The sequence below is a fragment of the Urocitellus parryii genome, chromosome 4 (genome assembly GCF_045843805.1).
Source record: "Urocitellus parryii isolate mUroPar1 chromosome 4, mUroPar1.hap1, whole genome shotgun sequence".
In the NCBI taxonomy this organism is placed as follows: Eukaryota; Metazoa; Chordata; class Mammalia; order Rodentia; family Sciuridae; genus Urocitellus; species Urocitellus parryii.
This window is the reverse complement of record NC_135534.1, coordinates 45,873,504-45,900,750: the sequence shown is the minus strand read 5'-3', so window position 1 is coordinate 45,900,750 and position 27,247 is coordinate 45,873,504. Positions and strand designations below refer to the sequence as shown.

General features: G+C 35.4%; 1 protein-coding gene across 1 annotated transcript in view; it reads left to right on the top strand.

The window, feature by feature from the left end:
- Window positions 1-27,247, top strand: part of LOC113200890 (L-lactate dehydrogenase C chain) — a 34,873-nt gene that overhangs the window by 346 nt on the left and 7,280 nt on the right. Inside the window, exons 2-6 of the mRNA XM_026414487.2 lie at window positions 36-170; window positions 6,846-6,963; window positions 14,777-14,950; window positions 17,001-17,174; window positions 22,217-22,334. Of these exons, the coding sequence (XP_026270272.1) occupies window positions 45-170; window positions 6,846-6,963; window positions 14,777-14,950; window positions 17,001-17,174; window positions 22,217-22,334 (710 nt within the window). The 5' untranslated portion in view covers window positions 36-44. The remainder of the gene's footprint in view (window positions 1-35; window positions 171-6,845; window positions 6,964-14,776; window positions 14,951-17,000; window positions 17,175-22,216; window positions 22,335-27,247) is intronic.

Sequence of the window (27,247 nt, the reverse complement as noted above, 5' to 3'; positions counted from 1 at the left end):
AGTTTGATTCCACGAAATTGCATTCTCTCTGTTAGGTTCTCGAAATGTCAACTGTCAAGGAGCAGCTTATTGAAAATCTAGTTGCAGAAGATGCAGTCTCCCAGAGGAAGATCACCATTATTGGATCTGGTTCTGTAGGCATGGCTTGTGCTATTTGTATCTTACTGAAGGTAAGTCATAAGCCCATCCTGCTGCTGAAAATCAAGTAAGCACTTTTAGGAGTTGTACCTGTTGCGTTCAAAGTTTCAGGACTGTGGCCTTGACAACAAATATGTATCCTTTCATATCTGATTTTGACACAATTTAAAAAACATTTACTTTGAGCTAAATGTGTGTCAGGCATTGCTAGACTATTTAAATTTACTTACAGGATTACTCTGTTATTTAACAATTTCTGTAGAAATGATTCAGTATCTTGCATTCCTTGAAGATAAGTCAGTGAAAAATCATATATTCAAAGGGCTTATACTTCAAATCTTTTGCTTTTGCTTTGTCTTTTCTGTTCAGAGCATCTTTTCAAGTGTTTATTGGCCATGTGTATATCATCTTTGGATAAATATTCAAATCCTTTGTCCATTTAGAAAACTCAGGGCTTTTTGTGTGTGTGTGTGTGTGTGTGTGTGTGTGTAAAACTCAACCCAGGGGTACTTATCTCTGAGCCAAATCCCCAGCCTTTATTTTATTTTGAGACAGGGTATCACCAAGTTGCTTAGGGCCTTGCTAAATTGCTGAGACTTGCTTTGAACTCAGGATCCTTTTGCCTCAGCCTCATGAGCAGCCAGTATTACAGGCCTGTGCTGAGGCAGCTGGCAGGGATTTTTTTTTTTTTTTGATTGTTGGATTGTTGGAGTTCTTTATATATTCAGATATTAACCACTTATCAAATAGATGATTTGCAAATACTTTCATTCCATGAGTTCCTTTTCCACTCTGTTGCCTGTGTCCTTTGATGCACAGACGTTGTCAAATTTAATGTATAATTTATTTTTACTTTTGTTGCCTATGCTTTTGTTGTATCCAAAAAAAAAGCATTGCAAAATTAAATGTCAGGAAGCTTCCATGTTTTCTTCTAAGAGTTTTATAGTTTTAGATGTTATGTTTATATTTTTGATCCATTTTGAATGAACTTTGTATTTGGTATAAGGTTAAGGTCCATGTTTGTTCATTGACATGTTAATATCCAGTTCTTTCAATATCTTTTGTTGAAAAGACTATTCCTTCCCCTTTATCTTGGCATCCTTGTTAAAAATTTGAGTCTCATTATGTTCTTCTAGCCTATATTATATCTGTCTTTATGCTGTACCACACTATTTTATATTAAGTTTTGAATTCAGGTAGTATGACACCTCCCACTTTGTTCTTTTTCAAGATTACTTTGACTTTTTTGGTCCTTTTAGATTCAAAGTCAATTTGGGATGAGTTTTTCTATTTCTGAAAAATAACATCTTTGGAATTTTGATAGACTAGCACTGAATCTGTAGATTGCTTTGGGTAATATTGACGTCTTAATATTTTAATAATATTGTCTTCCAATCCATAAACATGGGATATCTTTCTGTTTATTTACGTCTTCCTTAAATTTTTTCAGCAACATTTTGTAGTTTTTCTTTTCTTTCTCCTTCTCCTTCTCCTTCTTCTTCAACCCAGGGATGCTTTACCTTTGAGCCACATCCCCAGCCCTTTTTAAAAATTTGAGCCAGGGTTTTACTAAATATTTGGGCCTCACTAATTGCTGAGGCTGACTTTGAACTTGCAATCCTCTTGCCTCACCTCTCAATTTGTTGGGATTATAGGCATGTGCCACTGCACCTGGCTGTAATTTTTAAGTGTGGAATCTTTTACCTCAAGTGTTTTTTAAATGTACTACTTAACCTTTTAAACAACTTTTAGAGGTAGGTACTGTTACTTTTTCTATTTATAAATAAGGATATTAAAGCACAGATGTTAAGTAACTTAGAAATATTGAAACAACTAGTAGGTAGAAGAGCTAGGATTGAAATCATGGCAGTTTGAACACAGACCCTGTGCTCTTAAGTCCTTTACAATTTTTAGACAACTTTTGGAAACTTGCAAGGGGAGATTACAAGAAGAAGCAAAGTCAATTTAATTCCAGAATCCTGGAAAGGCTCAGGAATTGGAAGTACCAGTCACCTCATAAGGTGGAGGTGAGGAATGGGACTAAAAACATGAGGACTGGTTGAAAGTTTACATGAGGAGAAGGAAAACCAACAAATTCTCTTCCCTAGCTTAATCAACTCGACACCCACCTCTCTCATCCTAGCAGGCAAGAGAAAGGAGGTTATTATTTGGAGAAATTGAATGATGTGGGCTGGGGATGTGGCTCAAGTGGTAGCGCGCTTGCCTGGCATGCGTGCGGCCCAGGTTCGATCCTCAGCACCACATACAAACAAAGATGTTGTGTCCGCCGAGAACTAAAAAATAAATATTAAAATATTCTCACTCTCCCTCCCTCCCTCTCTCTCTTTCTCTCTCTCTCTCTCTCTCACTCTTAAAAAAATTAAAAAAAAATTGAATGATGCTCTGCACCGAAGACATCAAGGACAGTAAAGCATTATTATTTTTTTTTAAAGAAAGAGTGAGAGAGGAGAGAGAGAGAGAATTTTTAACATTTTATTTTTTAGTTCTCGGTGGACACAACATTTTTGTTGGTATGTGGTGCTGAGGATCGAACCCGGGCCGCACGCATGCCAGACAAGCGCGCTACCGCCTGAGCCACATTCCCAGCCCAGTAAAGCATTATTGATAATGGGTGTATTACTGAAAGCCATAGGATTAAGTGAAAGTTTATATGTTGAATAATGAGGTGAAAAGATTTTGCTCCCAAGAAATTACTAGAAAGCTGACTGTCAGGGAATAGAATATAGAAAAGAGATGAAATTAGAGGTTTAATCAGTAGGTTCAAGAGGTGATTAATTGATGTTTCAGTATGAAACAAGAAAGATAGGTTAATTATTAAGGGGATTAAAAAAAGTTTAAGTAAATTATTTAAGGAGATAAAAAATTCTAAAACTGAAGGATATGGATTTATAGATACAAAGAATTCACTGAATTCTATCATTATTATGGATCCAAAAAAGCCTACTCCAATACATATTATTATGAAATTTCAGAACTCCAACTGTGGGAGAATAGCAATTTTTGGAGCCCCCCCGCCTTTTTAACAAGAATTCACTATACTGTGGCAGATAGTAAAATGGAACAGAATATTCAAGGCCTTTTTTTCAGATTATATTGATGTATTGTGTGTGGAAAATAATGAAGGATATTAAAATGCACATATTCATATGCATTAAAATATGCATTAAAATATTCTGGGCTGGGGTTGTGGCTCAGAGGTAAAGCACTTGCCTAGCATGCCTGAGGCCCTGCATTCAATCCCTGGCACCACATAAAAGTAAACAAATAAAGGTATTGTGTCCATCTATAACTAAAAAAATATTTTAAAAAATATATTCATTTTGATATGAAGGGACAAGGACTGTAATGAGTATCATGACATCTGCATATGTCATTGAGAAGTGGACTTTAAAGCATTTTTAAGGTCATGTAGGAGTTGGGGATGTGGCTCAGTGGTAGAACACTTGCCTGGCATGGGTGAGGCCCTGAGTTTGATCCCCAGCCCACCAGGGGAAAAAAAAAAGACCTATAAAGTTTTTAGAAGTGACTAGCAGTACATCCTATTTTGTGTCCTATTTAAAGTAATCATAGTAGTTTTCCTTAAACTGATTTGAATCCTCTGGTTCTCCTGTTCTTTTTATCTTACCGTGGTTACTCTGGTACTTCCTGGAGAAAAGATTCTGAGACTATCATAATTGTTTTTTCTCCCATCATGCTAAGTAAGTGTTCTACCACTGAGCTACATTCCCAGCCCTTTTGAAAACTTTACGTTGAGGGACTAGGGTTGTGACTTAGCGGTAGGGTGCTTGCCTAGCATGCACAAGGCCCTGGGTTCAATCCTCAGCACCACATAAAAATAAATAAATGAATAAAATAAAGGTATTGTGTCCAACTACAACAAACAAACAAACAAACTTTACGTTGAGACAGGGTCTTACTAATTGACCCAGGCCAGCCTTGAATGAAATCCTTCAGCCTTAGCCTCCCAAGTAACTGGGACTACAGGTGTGTGCCACTGCACATAATAACTATTCTTATAAATTCTGCCAGGCTAAGCAAGCCCAGGCTCTTTCTTTGAAATTCTTTTTGAGAAATATACTCACAAACATGTAGTTCATGTCCCCCCACCCCCAGGGCTGGGAATCAAACTCAGGGTCTCACACATGCTAGAAAAGCACTTTACCACTGAGCTACACACCCATACCTGTAGCTAATAAAAAATAAGCCAACAATGTTTAAGGATTATTTGAGCATTGTGTTTAACAGTCAAGACAAATGGAGCTATTAACATTCCCTTGATAGGAGAATTGTCTGGAAACCTGTTCAAGTTTTAAAGGAAAATTGTCCTAATTATTAAATTATTGTCACTTCCCAAACTTTCTATATTTTGCTTTGTGACATTGGCAGTGAGCCTCTGCATATTTTCCTCCTTTCGCAGTTTGCATCTGCCAATAAGAGGTACTGCACAGAAATTGTTTGCTTGTTGTTCTGGTCACTGATATTCCAACTAGTGTCTTTTGCCCAAGTATTAGAAGTTGGTTCTAGTCTCGATTCTTTTGGAAGTCCCAGCATTGGCCCCATCTTTCTTCCTCGGTGGGATCGTCAGCAGTCAGGTTTTTTCTCCCACGGGGTCTGAGCATGGCTCCATGAAGCACCTCCTTTGCTTTGTTTCTCTGTTTCCTCAGCTTTAGGGATGGTAGGTTCTAACTCATTTGCTATTTCTGGGTTACTCCATATGTTCCCTTTTTACTCTTTCAGCCCTGCAGTATTTGTCTAACCAATTCCTTATTTAAATTCCCTCTATTAAAATAAAGTGTTTTTCTGACCAGATACAGAGAGACACAAGCTGATGTAAAAATGAATCTATAGATATGATTTGGTTTTCTTAGCATATGTAATCCTTTTGGATGAAACTTCTTATTCTCCTCCCATTCCTGATACATGACACATAATTTAGTAAATTTATTTTTTTACTTTTATTTATTTATTTTTTTGGTACCAGGGATTGAACCCAGGGCATTTACCCACTGAGCCATGTCTCCAGCCCTTTTTGTATTTTATTTAGAGAGAGAGTCTCACTGAGTTACTTAGTGCCTTGCTTTTGCTGAGACTGGCTTTGAAGTCAGCATCCTCCTGCCTCAGCCTTCCCAGCTACTGGGATTACAGATGTGTGCTACCACACCAGGCACCCCAGCCCTTTTTATATTTTATTTTGAGGCAAGGTCTCACTAAGTTGCTTAAGGTCTTACTAAATTGCTGAGGCTGGCTTTCAACTCATGATCTTCCTGCCTCAGCCTCCTAAGCCTCTGGGATTGCAGGCATGTGCCACCAAGTCTGGCTGCCATTTTCTTTTAGAGGGTTAAGTTTCCTCAAATTTGTATCTGAGGCAGGTTCTGGAACCAATCACCTTGGATACTGAGGGTCAGACAACTCTATACAATTTTTCAGAAAGGTCAGATGGTGCCTGATCGCAACAGAACAAACAGAACAATAAACAGTAGGTAGTAGGTAGGGACTTTGAACTTCTTCCCTTACTGTTCATTATTGGACTCTGTTCACCAGAATCTAAGGGAATGCATTTGTTCTATATAGTCCTGTATTCTGGGCATATGACAAAAAAACCCAGTTGAAATTAGAATAAGCATAAAGAGACTATAAATTGTGTATCTAACTGAAAAAATCTTAAGAGCAGAACCTTAACTTCAGGTATTACTGGATCCTAGAATTCAGACATATCCAAGACAGTCTCTGCATATGTTGGTTTAGATTTCCTCTGTTAATTCTTAGGCCACGTTGTGATATTTATTTGTAAAGATGGCTGTTCAGTTTGTTCTTAGAGTCCTATGTTGTTCTTTGAGCCTGATTCCAAAGAAAAGTGAGTCTCCCATCTTCCATGTTCAAACCTCATAGACATTGTTTCATTATGTCTGGGCCATAAGCTCATTTATAAACAAGTTGCTGTGGCCAAAAAGAGAAAATTAAACAATTGGCTGGGCATGGTTTTATTTTGGAGGTCCAACATCAATTATACTGCACTTAACCACCTGTAATGAGTTCCCATTACAAAGGAATTCTACTACCAGAGAAAGGGATACTGGCCAGGTGTAGTGGCACATACCTATAATCTCAGAAGAATGGGGCAGGAGGATTGCAAGTTTGATATTAGCCTTGGTAAACAAGTGAGATTCTATCTCAAAAGGGCTGGGGATGTAGCTCAGTGGTAGAGTTCCTCTGGATTTTAGGACAAAAAAGAAAAAGAAAAAAAAAAAAAAGAAAGGAAGGAAGAAGAGAAACAGGGAAAGAGAAAATAAAAAGTTATACTGGGGAAAGTATTAGATGTTCACCATAAGTGGCTTCCTGTTTGGCCATAAGGAGGCATACTAAAAGCATCTTCAGTCAACTCAAGAATTAGGCTTAAAGTTAAATATAATAAAACCATTTGAAAGAATTGTATACCTTTTTATTGGGTTTACGTTGATACCTGAAGGGGTAAAAATAAAACCATCCCAAACAATTCTAACAATTAGGTGAAGGCAAAACAGTTTTTCCTACTGGTCACTCTAAGAGCACATTCAGCAACTATTTTTATGTCATTTTTCCAATTAAAAATATGAGACTCCTTTGGTTATAAAGTAGCCATATGAATTATTTTCATTCTCCTAGAACTTAAGTAGGAACATATTATTCAGAACTTTCTTGTATTTTAGGATTTGGCTGATGAACTTGCCCTTGTTGATGTTGCAGAGGACAAATTGAAGGGAGAAATGATGGATCTTCAGCATGGCAGTCTTTTCTTTAGTACTTCAAAGATTGTCTCTGGAAAAGGTTAATTTTAGTTTTATAAAGTTATTTTCAGAGCTTTAAAAAAGTAATGAAGTTTTACTAAATTGATGTCAATAAATATAAAATTAAAAATAACACTGTCATTAGAACATAATTTATAAGTTTTTAAAAAACAATTATAATTGGAGTAAATTTGGAAAACATTTAAAGTATAAAGAATATTTGAATCTTCTGTTAATGGTTTTATTTACTTATTTCCCTTTCTATGCAATTGTTTTTTACTTAACCAACTATAATATACTTTTTAAACTTGTCATTTTGTCTCACATATTTTGTCAAAATAATGCAGTCTTGAGCAGTTTTTGCAATATTATTGATATGTTTCTTCATATTTTCCACCTGGTTGTCTTTTCTTTTTTTCTTGAGTAGGCTGAAGCCCAAAATAAACTGATGGGTTTTTTTTTTCTTTCCAAAATTTTTATTGGTGCATTGTAGTACATAATGATGGGAATTGTTACATATTCTCACCTGTTTCTTTCTGTGTTTATAGAGGACCAAATATGAAGGTATAGTATCAGCCCATAGAATATAGAAAGTGGAGAACTTGGCCCCATTACCATTAACATCATGTGTTGACCAACTAAAAAACCTCAGAGTATTGGGGAAAAATTATTTTATTATATATCAGAGTGAATAGTACACTCCTTGGTAATGTGATTTAACAGATTAATGTTAGAAACAACCCATCATAATCATTTTATTATATTGACCTAAAATATATAAATTTATTTAGAAGTTCATTTGCTAATTTTCTAATTGTAGGATAAGGCCTTTCAGTATGTCTCAGTTGATTAAAGTTTTGCAGTGTCTTTCTCACACATGTCCCCCACCCCAGGGCACTTCACCATAGAACCATGTCCCCAGCCCTTTTATATATTTTTTAAATTTTGAGACAAGAGTCTCAGTACGTTGCTTTAGGGCTTCCCTAAGTTGCTGAGGCTGGCCTTGAACTTGTGATCATCTTGCCTCAGCCTTCTGAATCACTGGGATTACAAGCATGCCCCACCAGGTCCAGTTGTGGTGTCTTTCTTAGAGCCCACCAATAATGATCAATTTGATTTCTTTTGAAGTACTAAAAGAAATTTAAAGATACTCTTAAAGCAATCAAGTTATAAAACTCTACAAAACTTTTATGCTTTTTCTACATTTTAATATTTTATACCTGAAAGGATAGTTTTTGAGCAATGTGCTTTTAATATGTCTCTCCAGAGCATTCAATTTAATTTTCATAGAAATACTTTTAGGTTTAATTTATCATCAAACAGTTGACATGAAAAATGAAATTAAGAATAATATAACAAAGCTAGATGTGGTGGCACACATCTGTAATCCCAGCGGCTCTAGAGGCTGAGTCAGGAGAATTGTAAATTCAAGCCAATCTCAGCAGCAGCAAAGTGCTTAGCAACTCAGTGAGAGCCTATCTCTAAATAAAATAAAAAATAGGGCTGGGAATGTGGAACAATGGTTGAGTGCTCCTGAGTTAATCCCCATTATCAAACAAAAAAACTTTTGCGTAATTATGAGAGAAAAATTTATCAATCCTTAAAGAAATACCAGGTTACTTAACAAAGTGACATGTTTACAGAACAGGCACAGAGAGTTAAGCAGACCACTCTAGCTAGTTTTCACCCTGATAGCATTAGCCAAACCTAGTAAACACCAATTTTCATTTTCACTGTCTCAGGATAGAGGAGGTCAGAGGAGTTGAATAGGAGATTACCCCAAAAGTCTGGGACCCTGATGGACTTTACCATGGATCTGTAAATTTTTTCTTTTTCTTTTCTTCCTTTCTTCCTTTTTTTTTTTGGTACTGGGATTGAACCCAAGGAAACTTTGCCACTGAGCTCTACCCCCAGTTCTTTTTGTTTTTATTTTGAGACAGCATCTCACTAAATTGCTGATATTGGCCTCAAATGTGTGATTCTCCTATCTCAGCCTCCTGATTAGCTGGAATAATAGGTATGCACTGCCACACCCAGTCAGTAACTTTTTATGTAAAGAACCAGACAGTAAATAGTTTAGGCTTTGTCAGCTATATGGTCCATGTCTCAACTATTCAGCTCTGCTGTTGTAATGCAAAAATGATCATAGATAATAAATAAGCAAGTGGCTATTGCTATGTTCTTTTTTTTTAAATAATGGTGTTTTTTAAAAATTATTTTATTTTTTTAGAGAGAGAATTTTTAATATTAATGTTTTAGATTTTGGCAGACACAACATCTTTGTTTGTATGTGGTGCTGAGGATCCAACCTGGGCTGCACGCATGCCAGGCAGGCGCGCTACCGCTTGAGCCACATCCCCAGCCCTGCTATGTTCTTTTTTTAAAAAATATATTTTTAGTTTTAGATTGGACACATTATTAATTATTTTTATATACTGCTGAGAATCAAACCCAGTGCCTCACACATGCCAGGCAAATGCTGTACCACTGAGCTACAACCTAAGCCCCTATTGCTATGTTCTAATGAAAATGTATGTACAAAACAAGTGATGGGCCAGATATGACTGGCTGGTAGCCATCATCATTTACTAATTCCTGAACTGTGTGTATCCTTAATGTAAGTATGACTTAGAAAGAATTTACTTCTCCCTACTTATGGGAACCATGGAAGTGAAGTTGTTTCTTAGACACTTTAATAGAAGATGATGACTGTTACTAATTTGGATCATCAAGCCAGTTCTTCCACAAATAAAGTTCTAGGAAAAATGAATATCTCACAGTAGGAATAATTAAATCTACAAGAAAATGCATGAAGAAAAACCATTAGGGATGACAAGAACAGTTACTGTAGATATCCAGATTATCAAACATAAATTATAAAATATGGTTATTTAAAGAAATAAAGAAGATAGCATGATACAGGAAAGTATAAAAACAGATTTAAGGGGCTAGGGTTGTAGTTCAGTGTTAGAGTGTTTGCCTCATGTGTATGAGGCACTGAATTTGATCCTCAGCACCACATATAAATAAATAAAGGTATCGTGTCCATCTACAACTTTAAAAAATAAAAAACAGATTTTAAAAATAACCAAATGTAACTTCTAAGTGTGAAATATAATGAAATTAAAAATTAGATACATTTGAAGAGAGAAATAGTAAATACAAAACAGTTACTCAGAAGTCAGTAAGAACTAGATGATATGACAGATTAAGAATCATAGAGGATAGTTGGACTGGGTATGTAATTTAGTTGGTAGAGTGATCGACTAGCATGCTTGAAGCCCTGGGTTCAGTTCCCAGCAAACACACACACACACCGCACACAAACACACACACACACAGAAACCATGGAGGATAGAATGACAAACTGTAATATATGTCTAATTAGAAAAGTGAATGAAACAGGAAAAATTTGAAAATATCCCTAGTGGGCTGGGTTGTGGCTTAGTGATAGAGTGATTGCCTACCATGTGTGATACACTGGGTTCAATTCTCAGCATCACATATAAACAAATAAAGGTCCATCAACAACTAAAATAATATATTAAAAAAAAGAAATCCCTAGGTGGACATTGTTAAGGAATTAGACAATACTAAAGGAAAAGAAAGGATTGTAAAAATTGTCAGAGAAACTAGGCACAGTGTGGTACTTCTGTAGTCCCGGTTAGTCACTCGGGAGGCTGAAGCAGGAGGATCACTTGAGCCTAGGAGTTCCAGAGGAGCCTGGGTAACATAGCAAGGCCCTAATTCTTGGAGAAAACAAGCAAACAAAAAAACACAACCCAACAAAAAGACTCTCTTCAAAAACAAGGTCATAGGAACTGCTTTACCATATATCAGGACTCATAAAATTACACGAATTAAGTGCATAGACAAAATATTGGCTATAACACCAATATTATTTAATAAATCAGAAATTTATGAATTTATGAAATTTTAGTTATGGTAATGCCTATCTTTATGGAAAGAAGGAAAGAAAAACCCATACCTGATACCTCCCACAAAAATCAAATCCAATTTAGTTTAAGATCAAAACATGAAAAGCAAACTTTCTGCTCAGACAATAACAATATCTTTATGACCTCAGAGTATGGAAGAATTTCTTAAACACAAAGAAACAAAAAGTATAAACAGTGAAGAAAATTAAGAGTTTGTGTTTATAAAAATACACTATAAAAGAGTGGAAAACTGAGACAAGATATTTGAATCATAACTGACAAAGGAATAGAATTCAGAATAAAAAAAAATTTGTATTAATAAGATAAATACAGCTGGGGATGGTGGTGCACCCCTGTAATCCCAGTAGCTTGAGAGGCTGAGGCAGAAGGACAGAGAATTCAAAGCCAGCCTCAGCAATTTAGTTAGGCCCTGTCTAACTCAGTGAGATCCTATCTCTAAATAAAACACAAAAAAGGGCTGAGGATGTTGCTCAGTGGTCAAGTGCCCTGGGTTCAATCTCTGATATCCCCCTTAAAAAAAAGATGAATGTACATGTACTGTTATGTTGTGTGTACATACAAATATGTAATAACAAATCCCTATAACATAGGGATATGTAATTATAATGAACTAATAAAAAGGAAAAAAGATCAATACACATAGCCCAATAGAAAACAGGGAATGACTTGAATATTTTACAAAAGGAGAAAGTCAAATGGCCTATAAATCTAGGAAAAGACAATCTCATTAGTAAACAAGGAAAGGAAGGTAAAAATATCAATATATGATTATACACCAATTATATTGACAAATGTGTGATAACACTGTTTGTTAGAAGGTGGAACAATAGGTGCTGTCAAACATGGCATGTTGAAGTGTCATAGTAAAACTTTTTTAAAAAAATATTTTTATTTTTTTTTAGTTTTCGGCGGACACAACATCTTTGTATGTGGTGCTGAGGATTGAACCCGGGCTGCACGCATGCCAGGCGAGCGCGGTACCGCTTGAGCCACATCCCCAGCCCAATAAAACTTTTTTTTTAAAAAAAGTTCCTCATTACCTGGAGAAGCTGAACATAAAACCCAGAAATTGCACTCCTAGGTGCACATTTACACTAGGATACATATACAAGAATGTATTATGGTTTAATTTATAGCTTGCTTTGTAAGATTATGTAGCAATGAAAATAAATGAACTACAGGACATTAATGTGGATGACTATCAGAGATATATAATACTTAGCTAAAGGAATGTATATGGTTCAAAAACTGCTAAAACTAATATTTAAATATGCATAGGTGACTAAAGCTATTTTTTTAAAGGTAAGGTTATGATTTCCAACAGTCTAAAGAGTTGGTAACCTCCAAATATGAAGGATGTTGATGTACACAGGGGCTTTCAAGGGTTTGGCAGTGTTCTATCAATTCTTGTGGTTAACTTTAATGTTTAAAAATAATTTTAATATATTTCTTATATACTCTTCTATATGAATGATTTACAGTAGAACATTTTGGAAACACATCTTTTAAAAAATATTTTTATTTTATTTATTCATATGTGGTGCTGAGGATCGAATCCAGGGCTTCACACATGGTAGGCAAGCGCTCTACCTCGGAGCCATAACCACAGCCCTTGGAAACACATTTTATGAGCTCTAATGTAAGACAGCAGTGGAATATCATTGATTATTGCAGTGTTAATTATATGTACAATGAATGAGTCCATGTGCTGGAAACAGAAGGTGCTAAGATATTTGTGGAAGGAAGAGTGAAATATGAGCTCAGAACCTATTGTGGAGCTTATGATCAAGTTAGGGGTTTAAGACATAGGCATTGGAAGATAATATGGTGTTATAATGCCTATTTGAAAATTATAGGCAATAAATACTTTAAAAAATTCTTTTTTTTTTTGATTAATGAACATTTATTGTGCATGATAGAACATGTTAGATCCCAAGAGAGATGTAAGGACATGCACATCATAGTCTCTGCCCTCAGACTACTCCTAATATAGTTGGGGAAGCAAAACAGAGGTGTGAGAAGCTAAATAAACAAATGTTACATAACTAGGATGATGCCTTGAGTGTCAATGTTGATGTGTAAGGAAAATAATTTGGAATATCTACTGACAGTTCCTTCTTATAAATGTTTTTAGAAATTTGAAGTAGAAACATAATTGCTTTTCTGCTGGAGAGAATGTTAATAATAGCTCTTGCAAATTACAAAAGACTCCCAGGCATAAATAAACCTAATTTGTGGGGAGCAAAAAAATCAATTATTTAGACCCTTTAAACGCTGTTTCCTAACTTTTTACACTGTACTCAGGGAAAAATGGTAAGAATGTAGATGCAAGGATTCTAGAATTTTCACTGAATTCTAGTATTGAGAATGACAGAATAGCTGATTTGGTAATTAACTTTTCCACCACAAACGACTATAAAATCTGTGCAAATAAATAATATACATTCTTTCCAAGTGAATATATAACATTAGCCAAAATGAACCATAGAGTACAACAAAGCAATTTTCAATGAATTTCAAAGAACTGAAGTTATGTAGTATATATTTTTTGATCTCTTAGAATTATATTAAGGCTCAATGATAGAAAAATAACTAAATAGCACTAAAAGTTTACAAATTAAGTTGCACAGTTCATCTGGGTAATCCATTAATTCAAGAAAATGTTGCACTGGAAATTAGAAAATATTTAGTCTTTAAAATTTTATTTTATAGTATAATCCATTTTGACATATAGTACACAAATGGAGCACAACTTCTTATTGCTCTGGCTGTACATGGTTCAGAGTTACTCCACTAATGTAATCATACATGTATAAGGATAATAATGTCTGTCTCTTTCTACTATCCTTCCCATCCCCACAACCCCACCCCTCCCTTCACTCCCCTTTACACAAACCAAAGTTCCTTCATTCTTCCCCTATCTTCCTCCCCCACTATGGATCAGCATCCGCTTACCAGAGAGAACACTGGGCTTTTGGGTTTTGGGGATCGGCTTATTTCACTTAGTATGATATTCTCTAGTTCCATCCATTTACCTGAAGTGCTATAAAAATTCTTTAAAGAGATTGTGAATTATATGATTAAGAGATGCTTAGCAGAGGAGTTGGTAATTGAAAAAGTACTTGACTATTATAATAAATAAGCATTATATCACATTGGTATTGGATTCAATAAGTGAAACATTTGTAAGATTGTTTTAAGTACTTGTTCATGGTCTGAAATAAAGTCCCATACAAATAATTTGATGTAAATATATTCTGGCATTTAGAATGCTAAAGCATATACATAAATATATGCTTGAATTCTCAGAGTTCTAACCTTCTGATTCATTGTGGAGTTTGTTTGTTTTGGGGCTTTTTCTGTTGTTACTCAGTATTAAGCCCAGGGGCACTTAAGCACTGAGCCAAATCCCCAGCCCCCCCTTTTTTAATATATATTTTATTTAGTTACGGAGTTTTGTTGAGTTGCTTAGGTCCTCATTAAGTTGCTGAGACTAGCTTTGAACTCAAAATCCTTCTATCCTGCCTCAGCCTCCCCAGCTGCTGATTTTACAGGCATGCACCACCACACTCAGCTCATTATGGTGTTTCTAAGAAGACAGAGATCTGACTCATTGCTTTGTGCCTTAATATCATCTGGGAATGTAGGCTAAAGAGGATGGTAACTTCTTTTATTATAAAATATTTGGAGGTGTCTGTGTGGAAATTGGCAAGCAGTAATGACAAGACTTCCTTCAGTTTATACAAGATGTTACTGCATAGAAAGTCTCGATTTGTAAATGCCGGACATGAAGGTAGACTCATACTTTAATACCAAGAGCAGATGATAGACTTGAAGAGTTAAGGCACAATAATTGTGGCAATCTTGATCCAAATACTGTTTTTTCTGTTTTAGATTACAAAGTATCTGAAAACTCCAAGTTAGTTATTGTCACAGCAGGTGCAAGGCAGAAAGAAGGAGAAAGTCGCCTTGATCTGGTCCAACGTAATGTGACTATCATGAAATCAATCATTCCTTCCATAGTCCGTTATAGTCCTGATTGTAAAATGCTTATTGTTTCAAACCCAGGTGAGTATTTCCTCCTTTCTTTTACTGATAAGGATGATTGTTCATACCATTCCTTCTTTTTGAAACTTCGTTGAGGTAACATTTATGTATAATAAACTGCACTCATGCAATGAAAGTATACATCACAATGACGTTGTTTTTTTATCAAAGGCGTGGCATGGTTCTGGGAATAGAATCCAGGACTTGGCATATGCTAGGCAAGGACTCTACCACAGAGTTACATCCCCAGCCAGTGCAGGAAATTTTGTTAGATATAATCAGTTATGCACCACTGTAATCAAGATTCAGAACATTTCTGTTATTTGAAAATTCTTTTGTGCTCCTTTGCATTTCATCTCTCATTCCATGTCTGGCCTCATTTCCTGGAATTTTATATACCTAGAATCATAGTGACTTAATCTTTCTCCTTCCACCCAACATTACTATTTTGGGATTCATTCATGTTGTTGGGTATACCAGTGGTTTGTTCCTTTTTATTGCTGACAAGTATTCTTTTGTTTATACATTTTAAATACTCATTTCACCTGTTGATAGATACTTAGTTTGCAGCTATTATGAATAAAACTAATATGAACATTTGTATGTAAGTATTTACATGGTCATATGCCTTCATTTTTTTTGGGTAAATACCTGGGGCAATCATGGGTGGGTTATGGGGTTAGTGTAAGTTTAATTATTAGAAACTATCAAAGAGTTTTTCAAAATGGTTGTTCCTATTTATATTCCCACCAGTACTGTAAGAGTTCTAATTGCTTTGCATCCTTGCCAATATTAGGTATTGTTGGTCTTTTTAATTTTAGCCTCACCGTCTTCATTTTTGAAGGAAAATTTCTGACACATAATGTGTATATTGGTACTCTTGCTACTGTCCCAGAAATCTCCTAAGTGCTGTTCAGTTTTCTTCATTTTTAAAAGTTGAAGTGAAGGGCTGGGGTTGTGGCTCAGCGGTAGAGCTCTTGCCTAGCATGTTCGAGGCTCTGGGTTTGATCCTCAGCACTACTAAAAATAAATGAATAAAAAATAAAGGTATTGTGTCTGACTACAATTTAAAAATATATATATTTAAAAAAATGAAGTGAAATCCACATAACATGCAATTAATTAAAGTGTACAATTTAATGGCATATAGTATGTTCACAATATTGTGCAATTTTGGTTCTTTGTTCTTTTTCCTTTCTGTTCTTCAGACTGTAATATTTCAGTTTACCCATCTTTGAGTCACTGATTCTTTCTTTTGATTTTTCATTCTGCCGTTGAGCTGTTCTTGTGAATTTTCATTTGTTCCTTTTCCTTTTCATAATTTCTACTTATTGATATTCTCTATTTGGTGAGAAAATGTTCTCATGTTTCCTCGGATTTTTTCCTTTAGATCTTTAAACATGCATTCCTTTAGCCCTTTAAGCATATTTTAAATAGTCATTTAAAGTATTTGCCTAGTAAATCTTTGTCTGGATTTCCTCTGGGATAGTTTCTATAGGTTACTCATTTCCCCTGTGTTTCTTTGTGTGCCTCACAATTTTTTTGTTGGGGGTGCCAGGGTTGAACTCAAGGGCACTCGACCACTGAGCCACATCCCAGCCCTATTTTGTATTTTATTTAGAGACAGAGTCTCACTGAGTTGCTTACTCTTCCCAGATTTTATATATATATATATATAAATATAATGATGTGCAGACAGACATATTTGGTATCTCAAAAGAGGATTTTTGCATTTTAAAATTCTTGTAGAAAACAATTTAACATTTTAAAAACTATATCTTTTCTGGTTAATTTTCTTCACATTGAACTCTAATGACTCTGTATTTGACTCCAAGATAATGTATCTCTCTATCCAGAAAAGCAAATTGTAAAAAGAAGTTACTAGGGGCTGGGGTTGTGGCTCAGTGGTAGAGCGCTTGCCCCGCACGTGAGAGACCCTGGGTTCGATTCTCAGCATCACATAAAAATAAATAAACAAAATAAAGATATTGTGTCAATTTATAACTAAAAAAATATCTTTAAAAAAAGAAGTTACTATGACTCTTTCTCTAACATGAATTGTTCTCCCCAGTGGATATTTTGACATATGTGGTCTGGAAGATAAGTGGTTTACCTGCAAGTCGTGTAATTGGAAGTGGATGCAATCTAGACTCTGCCCGTTTCCGTTACCTCATTGGAGAAAAATTGGGTGTCCATCCCACAAGCTGCCATGGTTGGATTATTGGAGAACATGGTGATTCTAGTGGTAGGTATAAATCTATTGTTATTCTATGACTATCTTTATTATCTTTAATAATGCTTATTTTCTTCAAAATCTATTTTTCTGATGTTTATATAGCTGCATAACCTTTATTTTATTGCTATTTTCCTGGTGTATCTTTTTCTATTTCTTTATTTTACTTTTTTAAAAAAAAGTTTAGTTGAAATAACAATTATACATATTTAGAGGGTACAATGTGATGAATTGATAAATATTAATTATGTAATGATCAAATCAGGATAATTAGCATTATATATCACCTATAAATTTGTAATTTCTTTGTGATGATAGCATTCCAAAACTTTTTTTTTGGCTATTGGAATTGACAGTACATTATTGTTAACTATAGTTGCCTCAATGTGCAATAGAGCACTAGCACTTAATCCTATCATAACTTTGTACCCATGAACCTCCTTTTCCTTTTCTCCTTTCCAATCTCTGGTAATAACTGTTGTATTCTTCTATGCTGTTAACATTTTTAGATTCCACATTTAAGTGAAATAATACTGCTTTTGTCTTCCTGTGTCTGGCTGATTTTGCTTATTGTTATGTCCTCTAGTTCTATCCATGTTTTTTGAAAATGAAAGAATCTTATCTTTTTGAAAAAAACCATTTTTTTAGTTGTTGATGGACTTTTATTTATTTATATGTGGTGCTGAGAATTGAACCCAGTACCTCACACATGCCAGGTAAGCATGGATTACTAGCTATGACCCCAGCCTAGAATCTCATCATTTTTTGGGAGTGAATACTATTCTAGTGTGTGTATCCATGTGTATCTTCCATTTTTTAAAAATCTATTCATCAGTTCTTGGATATTTGCAAATCTTGGCTACTGTAAATAGTACTGCAATAAACATAAGTTTATTGTTGTGTCTCTGTGTCGATATCCGTACAGTCAAGCTATTTCTTGAGTATGCTTGTGATTCATTTCTTTTGGATATACTATAGGCCCAGTAGTGGGATTGCTGGACTGTATGCAGCAATTATAATTATAATTTTAATTTTTTGAGGCACCTCCAGGTAGTTTTCCATAATTGATGTACTAATTTATATTTCATTACCTCGATTTCCTCCTTTATATGTTTTCTTTAACATTTTGTAGTTATGGTTATCATTGTTCATTTTTTTTAAAGAGAGAGAGAGAGATGGAGAGAGAGAGAGATGGAGAGAGAGAGAATTTTAATATTTATTTTTTAGTTATTGGCGGACACAACATCTTTGTTTGTATGTGACGCTGAGGATCGAACCCGGGCCGCACACTTGCCAGGCGAGTGCGCTACCGCTTGAGCCACATCCCTAGCCCATCATTGTTCATTTTGATTTTTAATCTTCCTAGTTAGAGATTTGAAAGTTTGTGTATCACCATTACAGTAATAGCATATTCTGAATCTGATCATGAATTTACCTCTACAAGTGAGTTTTATATTTTCATGATAGTAATTATTATTCCTTTTGCTTCTAGTAGAAGCAAGTCCTTCAGCATTTCTTGTAAGACTAGTCTAGAGGTGATGAGTTCCCTCATCTGTTGCTTATTATGGGAAAGACTTTTTATCTTTTTTATTTCTGAAGAAGAGCTTTGATAGATAAAATGTTCTTGGCTTACAGTTTTTTCTCTTTTGGCCTTCTGAGTATATTATTCCATTCTCTATTGACCTGAAAATTTTCTTCTAAGAAATCTGCTATTAGCTTAGTGGGGAATTACATATAACTTAATAATTTCCTCTTGCAGTTTTTAAAATTCTCTCTCTGGGGCTGGGGTTGTGGCTCAGTGGTAGAGTGCTTGTCTAGCACATTCGAAGCAAAGGGTTTGATCCTCAGCACCACATAAAAATAAACAAAATAAAGGTATTGTGCCAAAGTATAACTAAATAAAAAAATTCTCTCTCTCTTTCTCTCCATTTTAATGATATTTATCTTCTGGTTGAACTTTCTTTCAGATCATAAATTATTTTCCTCATTTCATTGAATTGCCTGTTTCCTCTTACTGATTTTCCCTTAGGATCATTATTCTGAATTTCTTTCCAAGTAATTAGTGAATTTTCCTTTCTCTGGGTTAGTTACTGAGAGTTATTGTGATTATTTGGCAGTGTCATGTTTCCTTGTGTTTTTTCATGCTTCCTTGTGTTTTTTCATGCTTATTGTGTCCCTGCACTGTTATCTATACGTCTGGTAGAGTGACTTTTCTTGGGAAATATTTTTACCTTTCCTAATATGTCCCAGGGATTGCTAATATGTCAGTTGGGTAGGGTATGTTGTGTTTGATTCTAGGTAGGCACAGCAGTATAGTTTCTGAACAGTTTCTTCAGCTCTAATCAATATCATTGATGCCTATGAGTGCCTTGGTGGCCAAGGCAGCAGGAGTCTGTGCAGCTATTCTTCTGAGTGTGGCCTCCCCACTAGGGATGGGGACAGGGGCACTATACAGTTGTGTACACAAGGGCTGTTCAAGAATAACCTCCATTTGAGGGGCTGGGTTGGAGGCTAACTGGTCTCTACCAGGTGGCCTGTGGCTTAGTCTGCACTGGGAATGAGATCACTACAAGATCAAGGGTATGAGGGGCTGTCTGTGCTCTAATACAGGGAACATGGCTATTTTGCTGGGCCTAGGTTCTATACATCTGGGGTCGGGGTGCTATACCTACCAGTGTGAGCATAGTACAGTGGCACTGGAGCCTTGAGGATGGGATGATATGATGAACTATGGCTCCCAGAGACTGCCATTTTAGGCTTGATGGATGTCTCCTTCCCAGGGATTGTCTTTATCACTGGGAAGGGATGTATTTGGGGAAGGAGCAATATTATGGATATTTGGCCTTCTTCCTCACTTCCTCTTCCCAGGCCACACTATTTGGGGTTTTTTCTATATCTTACACATGAAATATATAGCAGTTTTTAAAATCAATCTGAATATTTGTCTTCTCTGGAGCATTTTAATTTATTGTGACTTGGGGCTGGGGATGTGGCTCAAGCGGTAGCGTGCTTGCCTGGCATGCGTGCAGCCCGGGTTCGATCCTCAGCACCACATACAAACAAAGATGTTGTGTCTGCGAAAACTAAAAAATAAATATAAAAAAAAATTTATTGTGACTTTTCAACATCTTTATTAAGATATAATTCACATATTATAAAATTTACTCATTAAAGATGTACAATTCACTGATTATTAGTATATTTGCAGAGTTACATAGCCATCACTACAATATAATTGCAGAATATTTTCATTATTAGGAAAAGAAGCCCTTGTTCTTACCCCCAGCCCTAGGCAACCACCAGTCTGCTTTCTGCCTCTATAGATTTGTTTATTCTGGATTTTTCATATAATTGAAACAATATTGACTTTAACTATTAAGGCACCACCAACCTCTCTTCTGAATTTAAACCTTTAATCTCTGATACATAGTTACAACATTGTACTTCTTACACTATTCTCTAATTGTATCTCATGTATAAATCTATTTTTTTCAAAATGACAGTGAACCTACTGAAAACAGGGATCATTTGTTCATTCAGTTGTTTAGTCAAAATATTTAATGTACCTAGTTCCAACCACCTGGGAGGCTGAGCAGAAAAATCATTTGATGCTAGCCTGGACAATACAGTGAAACCCTATCTCAAAAAAAAAAAAAAAAAAAGTGTTCTTCTCTTTTCTTTATACTCCAAGAATTATAATAAATAGTTTTTATTTGAGTTGGACAGATACTTCTTAGTCCAATTCCTTAATCTGACTCTGTTGCCTGTGTTTATTATTCTAACTCATAACTCAGCTCTTCTTCCTGAAGAGGCAATTAAAAGATAGTTTTCCCAGAAATATCTTAATATCTCACATTTAATATTCCATAATTTTATTTTTAGAAAAACATTTTTGACTGGCATTAATTTCAATATAGTTAGTATTCTATTTGGAATGATTTTCAAATTTAAAACAAAATTTTATTTATTTAATTAATTTGGGAGGGGGTTGTCAATGGACCTTTATTTTATTTATTTATTTACATGTGGTGCTGAGAATTGAACACAGAACCTCTCACCTGCCAGGCAAGCTATCTACCACTGAGCCAAAACCCCAGCTGTAGGGGCCTGGGGAAAAATAAATAAACAAAAATAAAGGTATTGTGTCCAACTACAACTAAAAAATAAATGTTTAAAAAAAACCTCCCGTAAAAATTTAAAAAAAAATATTTTTTGGTAGTTGTGGATGGATAGAATGCCTTTATTTTACTTGTTTATTTTTATGTGGTGCTGAGGATTGAACCCAGTGCCTCATGCATGCTAGGCTAGTGCTCTGCCACTATTCTACAACCCCAGCCCACCAAAACAAATTTTTAAAGTGTACAATTAGGGTATTTTCTTTGTAACAATACAAAAACCTTAGAAAGCTTTAGGTTTGATTACCATCTTTCTTTATATATGTAGTTATTAATTTCTTACCTGATTCCATCCTACTTTTGTATCCTCTAAACTAGTTATAATTTTTTGAATAATCAATGTTTGGTTTAATTTATGTACATTTGCTAATTTTTATTGCTTTATGTCCTGCATCTAACTCCTTCCTCTGATTTTTATTTTTCTTCCTGAACTGTGTCCTGTCCTGTCAGTGTTGTTTATATTAAGGTGTTTTGGTTTTACCTCATTCCAGAATGATGGTTTAACTGGATATGATATTCTGGATTGGCAGTTATTCCCCCTTAGTTCTTTGTTACTATTGAAAAGCAAGGTGTTAATTTGTTATTCTTTTCCCTCTAATTTCTTATAATATTGTATCTTTCTTATTGGTCCTTATTTTTTGTGGAATCTGCATTTTGCATATTGCTTAAAAATGTCTCCTCTCCCACACAGTTACCAATTCTACTATATTTTCTCTAACACTTTATAATGTTATTTCTTTTAATTCCCTCTTTTGTCTATTTGAAATGTATTTTTTAATATATGGTGTAAGATTGTAATTTAACTTAAAAAAACAGTTAACTAAAATAACTCATGCAATATTGGCCAGAAGAATTTATTCTGAAATACATTTTTTTTAGTGCCCTTGTGGAGTGGAGTGAATGTTGCTGGTGTTCCTCTGAAGTCTCTGCAACCTGACTTAGGAACGGACTCAGACAAGGAACAGTGGAAAACAATCCATAAACAAGTTGTTGAAAGGTAACAGTACTCATTCAATTTTTTAATATAATAATCAACATTAATAAATTTCACAGCTAGGCGTGGTGGTGCATGCCTGTAATCCCAGAGGTTTGGGAGGCTGAGATTAGGAGGATCACAAATTCAAAGCCAGCTTCAGCAACAGTGAGGCACTAAGCAACTCCTGAGCTGCTGGGATTACAGGCACGTGCCACCGTGCCCAGCCCCAGCCCTTTTTATTTATTTATTTTTAAATTTTATTTTGAGACAGAGTCTCACTAAGTTGCCCAGGCTGGAATTCTCCTGTCTCAGCCTCCTAGAGAGCTGGGATTACATGTACCACTATGTCTGGCTTCTGGCCAAATTTTTCCATAGTTGATTACATTAATCAACTTCCCAGATATCTTTTCACTTTGGTAGTCATTACTGATATGTTTAATTTTCTTTAATTTCTTTAAGGGAATCTGCAAACTCTGGTAAACCACATAGCTTTGAATGAGAGATTAAACTAATGTCTAGCAAACAAAACATTAGTTTTATAGTATTGTTTCCTATAATTTTCAACAAGGTCCCCTTACTGGATATTTTCTGTAGTAAGGACCATTGAAGACCATTTCCCAGTAAATTCAGGAATCTATGTGGCCTGGAGTCATAACTAGAGTTCAGCCACTAAGAAACATGTTTTAACCAAGTGTTATGAAACAGCCATTTACTTCCCATAGAGATGTCACAGTGTTGGACTTTTCATCTTTCCATTCCCTAATAATTATACTACAAAGAATGTTAGTCCCTTTTTAGTTTGAAACATTGTTTCTTCTCTATTTATTTTGTACTGGGGAGTGAACCCAGACGCCCTTAACCACTGAACACATCCCCAGCCACTTTTTGTATTTTATTTACAGACAGGGTCTCTCTGAGAAGAGCCTCACTAAATTGCTGAGGCTCGCTTTGAATGCTCAGTTCTCCTGCCTCAGCCTCCCAAACTGATGGGATTACAGGCCTATGCCACCATGCCTGGCTGAAACATTGTTTCTGTAAGGTAACAGTGATTAAATTCACATTTCCTACTGAAGTTCTGTGTGATTTGAATATCAAGTAGTGCAACACTTTACAGATCAGATCTCATTCCGTTAATGTTCTCAAGTTGCCATGTCCAAAATTAAATTACTTGCTTCTTGACCATTTCGAAAAGAATCTATACTTATAAACAATCCTCAGAGCCAGGTGTGGTGGTGCTCACCTGTAATCCCAGCAGCTCCGGAGGCTAAGGCAGGAGGACTGCAAGTTCAAAGCCAGTCTCAGCAATTTAGTGAGGCCCTAAGGAACTCAGTGAGACCCTGTCTCTAAAAAAAATTAAAAAAAAAAAATGGTTGGGGATGTGGCTCAGAGTGCCCCTGGGGTTCAATTCCTGGTACCAGGAAAAAAAAAATCCTCAGGATTGTATTTGTCTAAAAGCTTTTATTTATTTATTTTTTTTAAATTACATTATTAGTCTCTGATTTGCCAGTCCTAACCCAAAATGGCAGGGGAGAGACATCATGATTTAATAGATGTTTCTTTCTGTCCTAATAGAGCATTCAGTTTATAATATAGATTGGTTTTGGTTTTAAAATACCTGCCTTGATACTGCTTGTTTTTTATTCTCTTTGCCCTTGCTCTATTAAGAGCTATTTTCTCTATCAATTTTAAAATATATAATCTAAATTTTTATATGTTTTTTTAAATTTTTGATTTTAATGTATTACTACATGTTAATGGGGTTCAATGTGATATTTTAGTACATGCATATGACATGCACTGATCAAATTCATCCTCCCTTTATCTATCTTCCCCTCTTTCAACCTCTAGTAATCACTATTCTACATTCAGATCGACCCCCTTTTTTTCATCTTTTCGTATGTGAAAGAAAACATGGTTCTGATTGTTCTGTGTCTGCCTTATTTCACTTAATATCATGTCCTCTAGTACTATACATTTTGCTGCAAATGACAGGACTATAATCTTCTTTATAGCTGAATAATAGTCTTTATTTTCTTTATCAATCATCCATTGATGGGCACTTAGGTAGATTCCCTATCTTAGCTGTTGTAAATAATGCCACAATAAATATGGTGTGCAGAATTTCTTTTGTATGCTGATTTAATTTCCTTTGGATATACACCCAGAAGTGGGATATATGAATCATGTGGTAGATGTGTTTTTAGTTTTTTGAGTATGTTTAATGCTGTTTTCTATAATTTACATTCCTACCAACAGTGTATGAGATTTCCTTTTTCTGTTCATCCTTGCCAGCATTTGTTATTTATTGATTGATGGATAATAGCCATTCTGACTGGAGTGAAATGATATTTCATTGTTGTTTTGATTTGTGTTGCACTGATGGCTAGTAATACTGAGCAGTTTTTCCCCATATATTTCTACTTTGCCTCCTCATTTGGCAGGGGGCGGAGGGGGGAAGTACTGGGGATCAAACCCAGGGACATTTTACCAATGAGTTACATCCCCAGTCCTTTATATTTTTAATTTTGAGATATGCCTCACTAAGTTGCTGAGGCTGGCCTTGAACTTGTAATTTCCCTGCCTCAGCCTCCCATGTCTCTGGGATTACAGTTGTATGTCACCACACCTGGTTTGTATTTCTTCTTTTGATAGTGTCAGATCATTTGCTCATTTTTAATTGATTACTTGGTTTTTTTTGTTCAGCATTTTGAGTAATATATTCCAGGTATTATTCCTTTGTTAGATGGATAGTTTCTCCCATTCTGTAGGTTGTCTTTTTACTTTGTTGATTTTTTTTTGCTATATAAACTTTTAAAAATACAGTCTCATTTGTATATTTTTAATTTTTGTTTCCTGTGCTTTGGGGGTCATATCCCAGAAGCCATTGCCTATACCAGTATCTTAAAAGTGTTTCCTCTGTTTTTTCTAGTAATTTCATGTTTTCAGGTTTTAAATTCAGGTCTTTGATCCATTTTGAGTTGAGTTTTATGTAGGGTGAGAGTCAGGAGTCATGTTTCAATTTTCTATATTTGCATCAACAGTTTTGTTTTCATCAGTATGATTAACAGCAACAAAAGGATTATATTTTCTTTATCAATTTTCTTCTTTCTTTGAACCGATCTTAGTTATTCCTGAAAGATAGCTGTCATCCAGATCTCACTGGTCTGGATTTGTCCCCAGTTATCTAATGCATTACTTTGTTCATTTTAATTCATAGACAGTAGGCAATTATCCAACCAATTACTAGGCAAAACCTCTATCCCTTTCCTTTTACTTACCCTACAGAGTCTTAGTCATATTGAATGGAGGGCCTAAAAATGCTTTTGACATGAATCAGCATGGTCTCTAATAGAGGCCCTGGTTTTGGATTGATAGTAAAAGCACAAGACAACACAATAGGCATATGGTCTGTATATACACCAGCTTTATACAACCATGTGTATTATGTGTAGTCCTTTAAAACTTCCTGAGTGGTTATAAGATCTTCTGATATAAATGATGATGCTGTATACTATGTTTCCTGAATCATTTCTTAAATCTAACTAAATTTAGGGCTAAGTTGAAACCTCTTTGTTCTGTGAGTTTGTTGGTCCAAACCTGAGACCACTGTTGGAGGCAAAGCAAAAATATAATACATGTTTATTGTAGAAAATTTGGAAAAGCATAGAGAAGGCTCACCTGTAAACCTTTCATTTAAAAATAATCATTATTAATAATTTGGTGCATTGATACCATTCTAAAGTTTTGATAGAATTTTTTTTTTTTAGCTATAGTTGGACACAATACTTTGGTTTATTTATTTTTATGTGGTGCTGAGGATCAAACCCAGAGCTTCACATGTGCTAGGCAGGCACTCCACCGCTGAGCCGCAACCCCAACCCCTAAAAATTTGTTTTTCATAAGAGATAAAAAAGTATTAATGTTTAAAATAACTCAAAAAATTAAACAATAAGATGACAAATAATCCAATCAACAAATGGGCCAAGGACCTGAACAGACACTTCTCAGAGGAGGACATACAGTCAATCAGCAAGTACATGAAAAAATGCTCACCATCTCTAGCAATCAGAGAAATGCAAATCAAAACCACCCTAAGATACCATCTCACTCCAGTAAGATTGGCAGCCATTATGAAGTCAAACAACAATAAGTGTTGGCGAGGATGTGGGGAAAAGGGTACGCTTGTACACTGCTGGTGGGACTGCAAAATGGTGAGGCCAATTTGGAAAGCAGTATGGAGATTCCTGGGAAAGCTGGGAATGGATCCACCATTTGACCCAGCTATAGCCCTTCTCGGACTATTCCCTGAGGACCTTAAAAGAGCGCACTATAGGGATACGGCCACATCAATGATTATAGCGGCACAATTCACAATAGCTAGACTGTGGAATCAACCTAGATGCCCTTCAATAGATGAATGGATAAAAAAAATGTGACATATATACACAAAGGAGTATTATGCAGCACTAAGAAATGACAAAATCATAGAATTTGCAGGGAAATGGATGGCATTAGAGCAGATTATGCTAAGTGAAGCTAGCCAAGCCCTAAAAAACAAATGCCAAATGTCTTCTTTGATATAAAGAGAGCAACTAAGAACAGAACAGGAAGGAAGAGCATGAGGAAAAGACTAACAGTAAACAAAGACGAATGGGGGGAGAGAAAGGGAGAGAGAAGGGAAAGCATATGGAAAAGGTAGGAGACCTTCAATGATACACAAAATTATAAGAGGTTATGAGGGGCAAGGGGAGGGGAAAAAAGGGAGAGAATTGAACAACAGCAGAGGAGGTAGAGAGGGAAGATGGGAGGGGAGGGGAGGGGGGATAGTAGGGGATAGGAAAGGTAGCAGAATACAACAGTCACTAATATGCCATTATGTAAAAATGTGAGTATGTAACAGATGTGATTCTGCAATCTGTATATGGGGTAAAAAT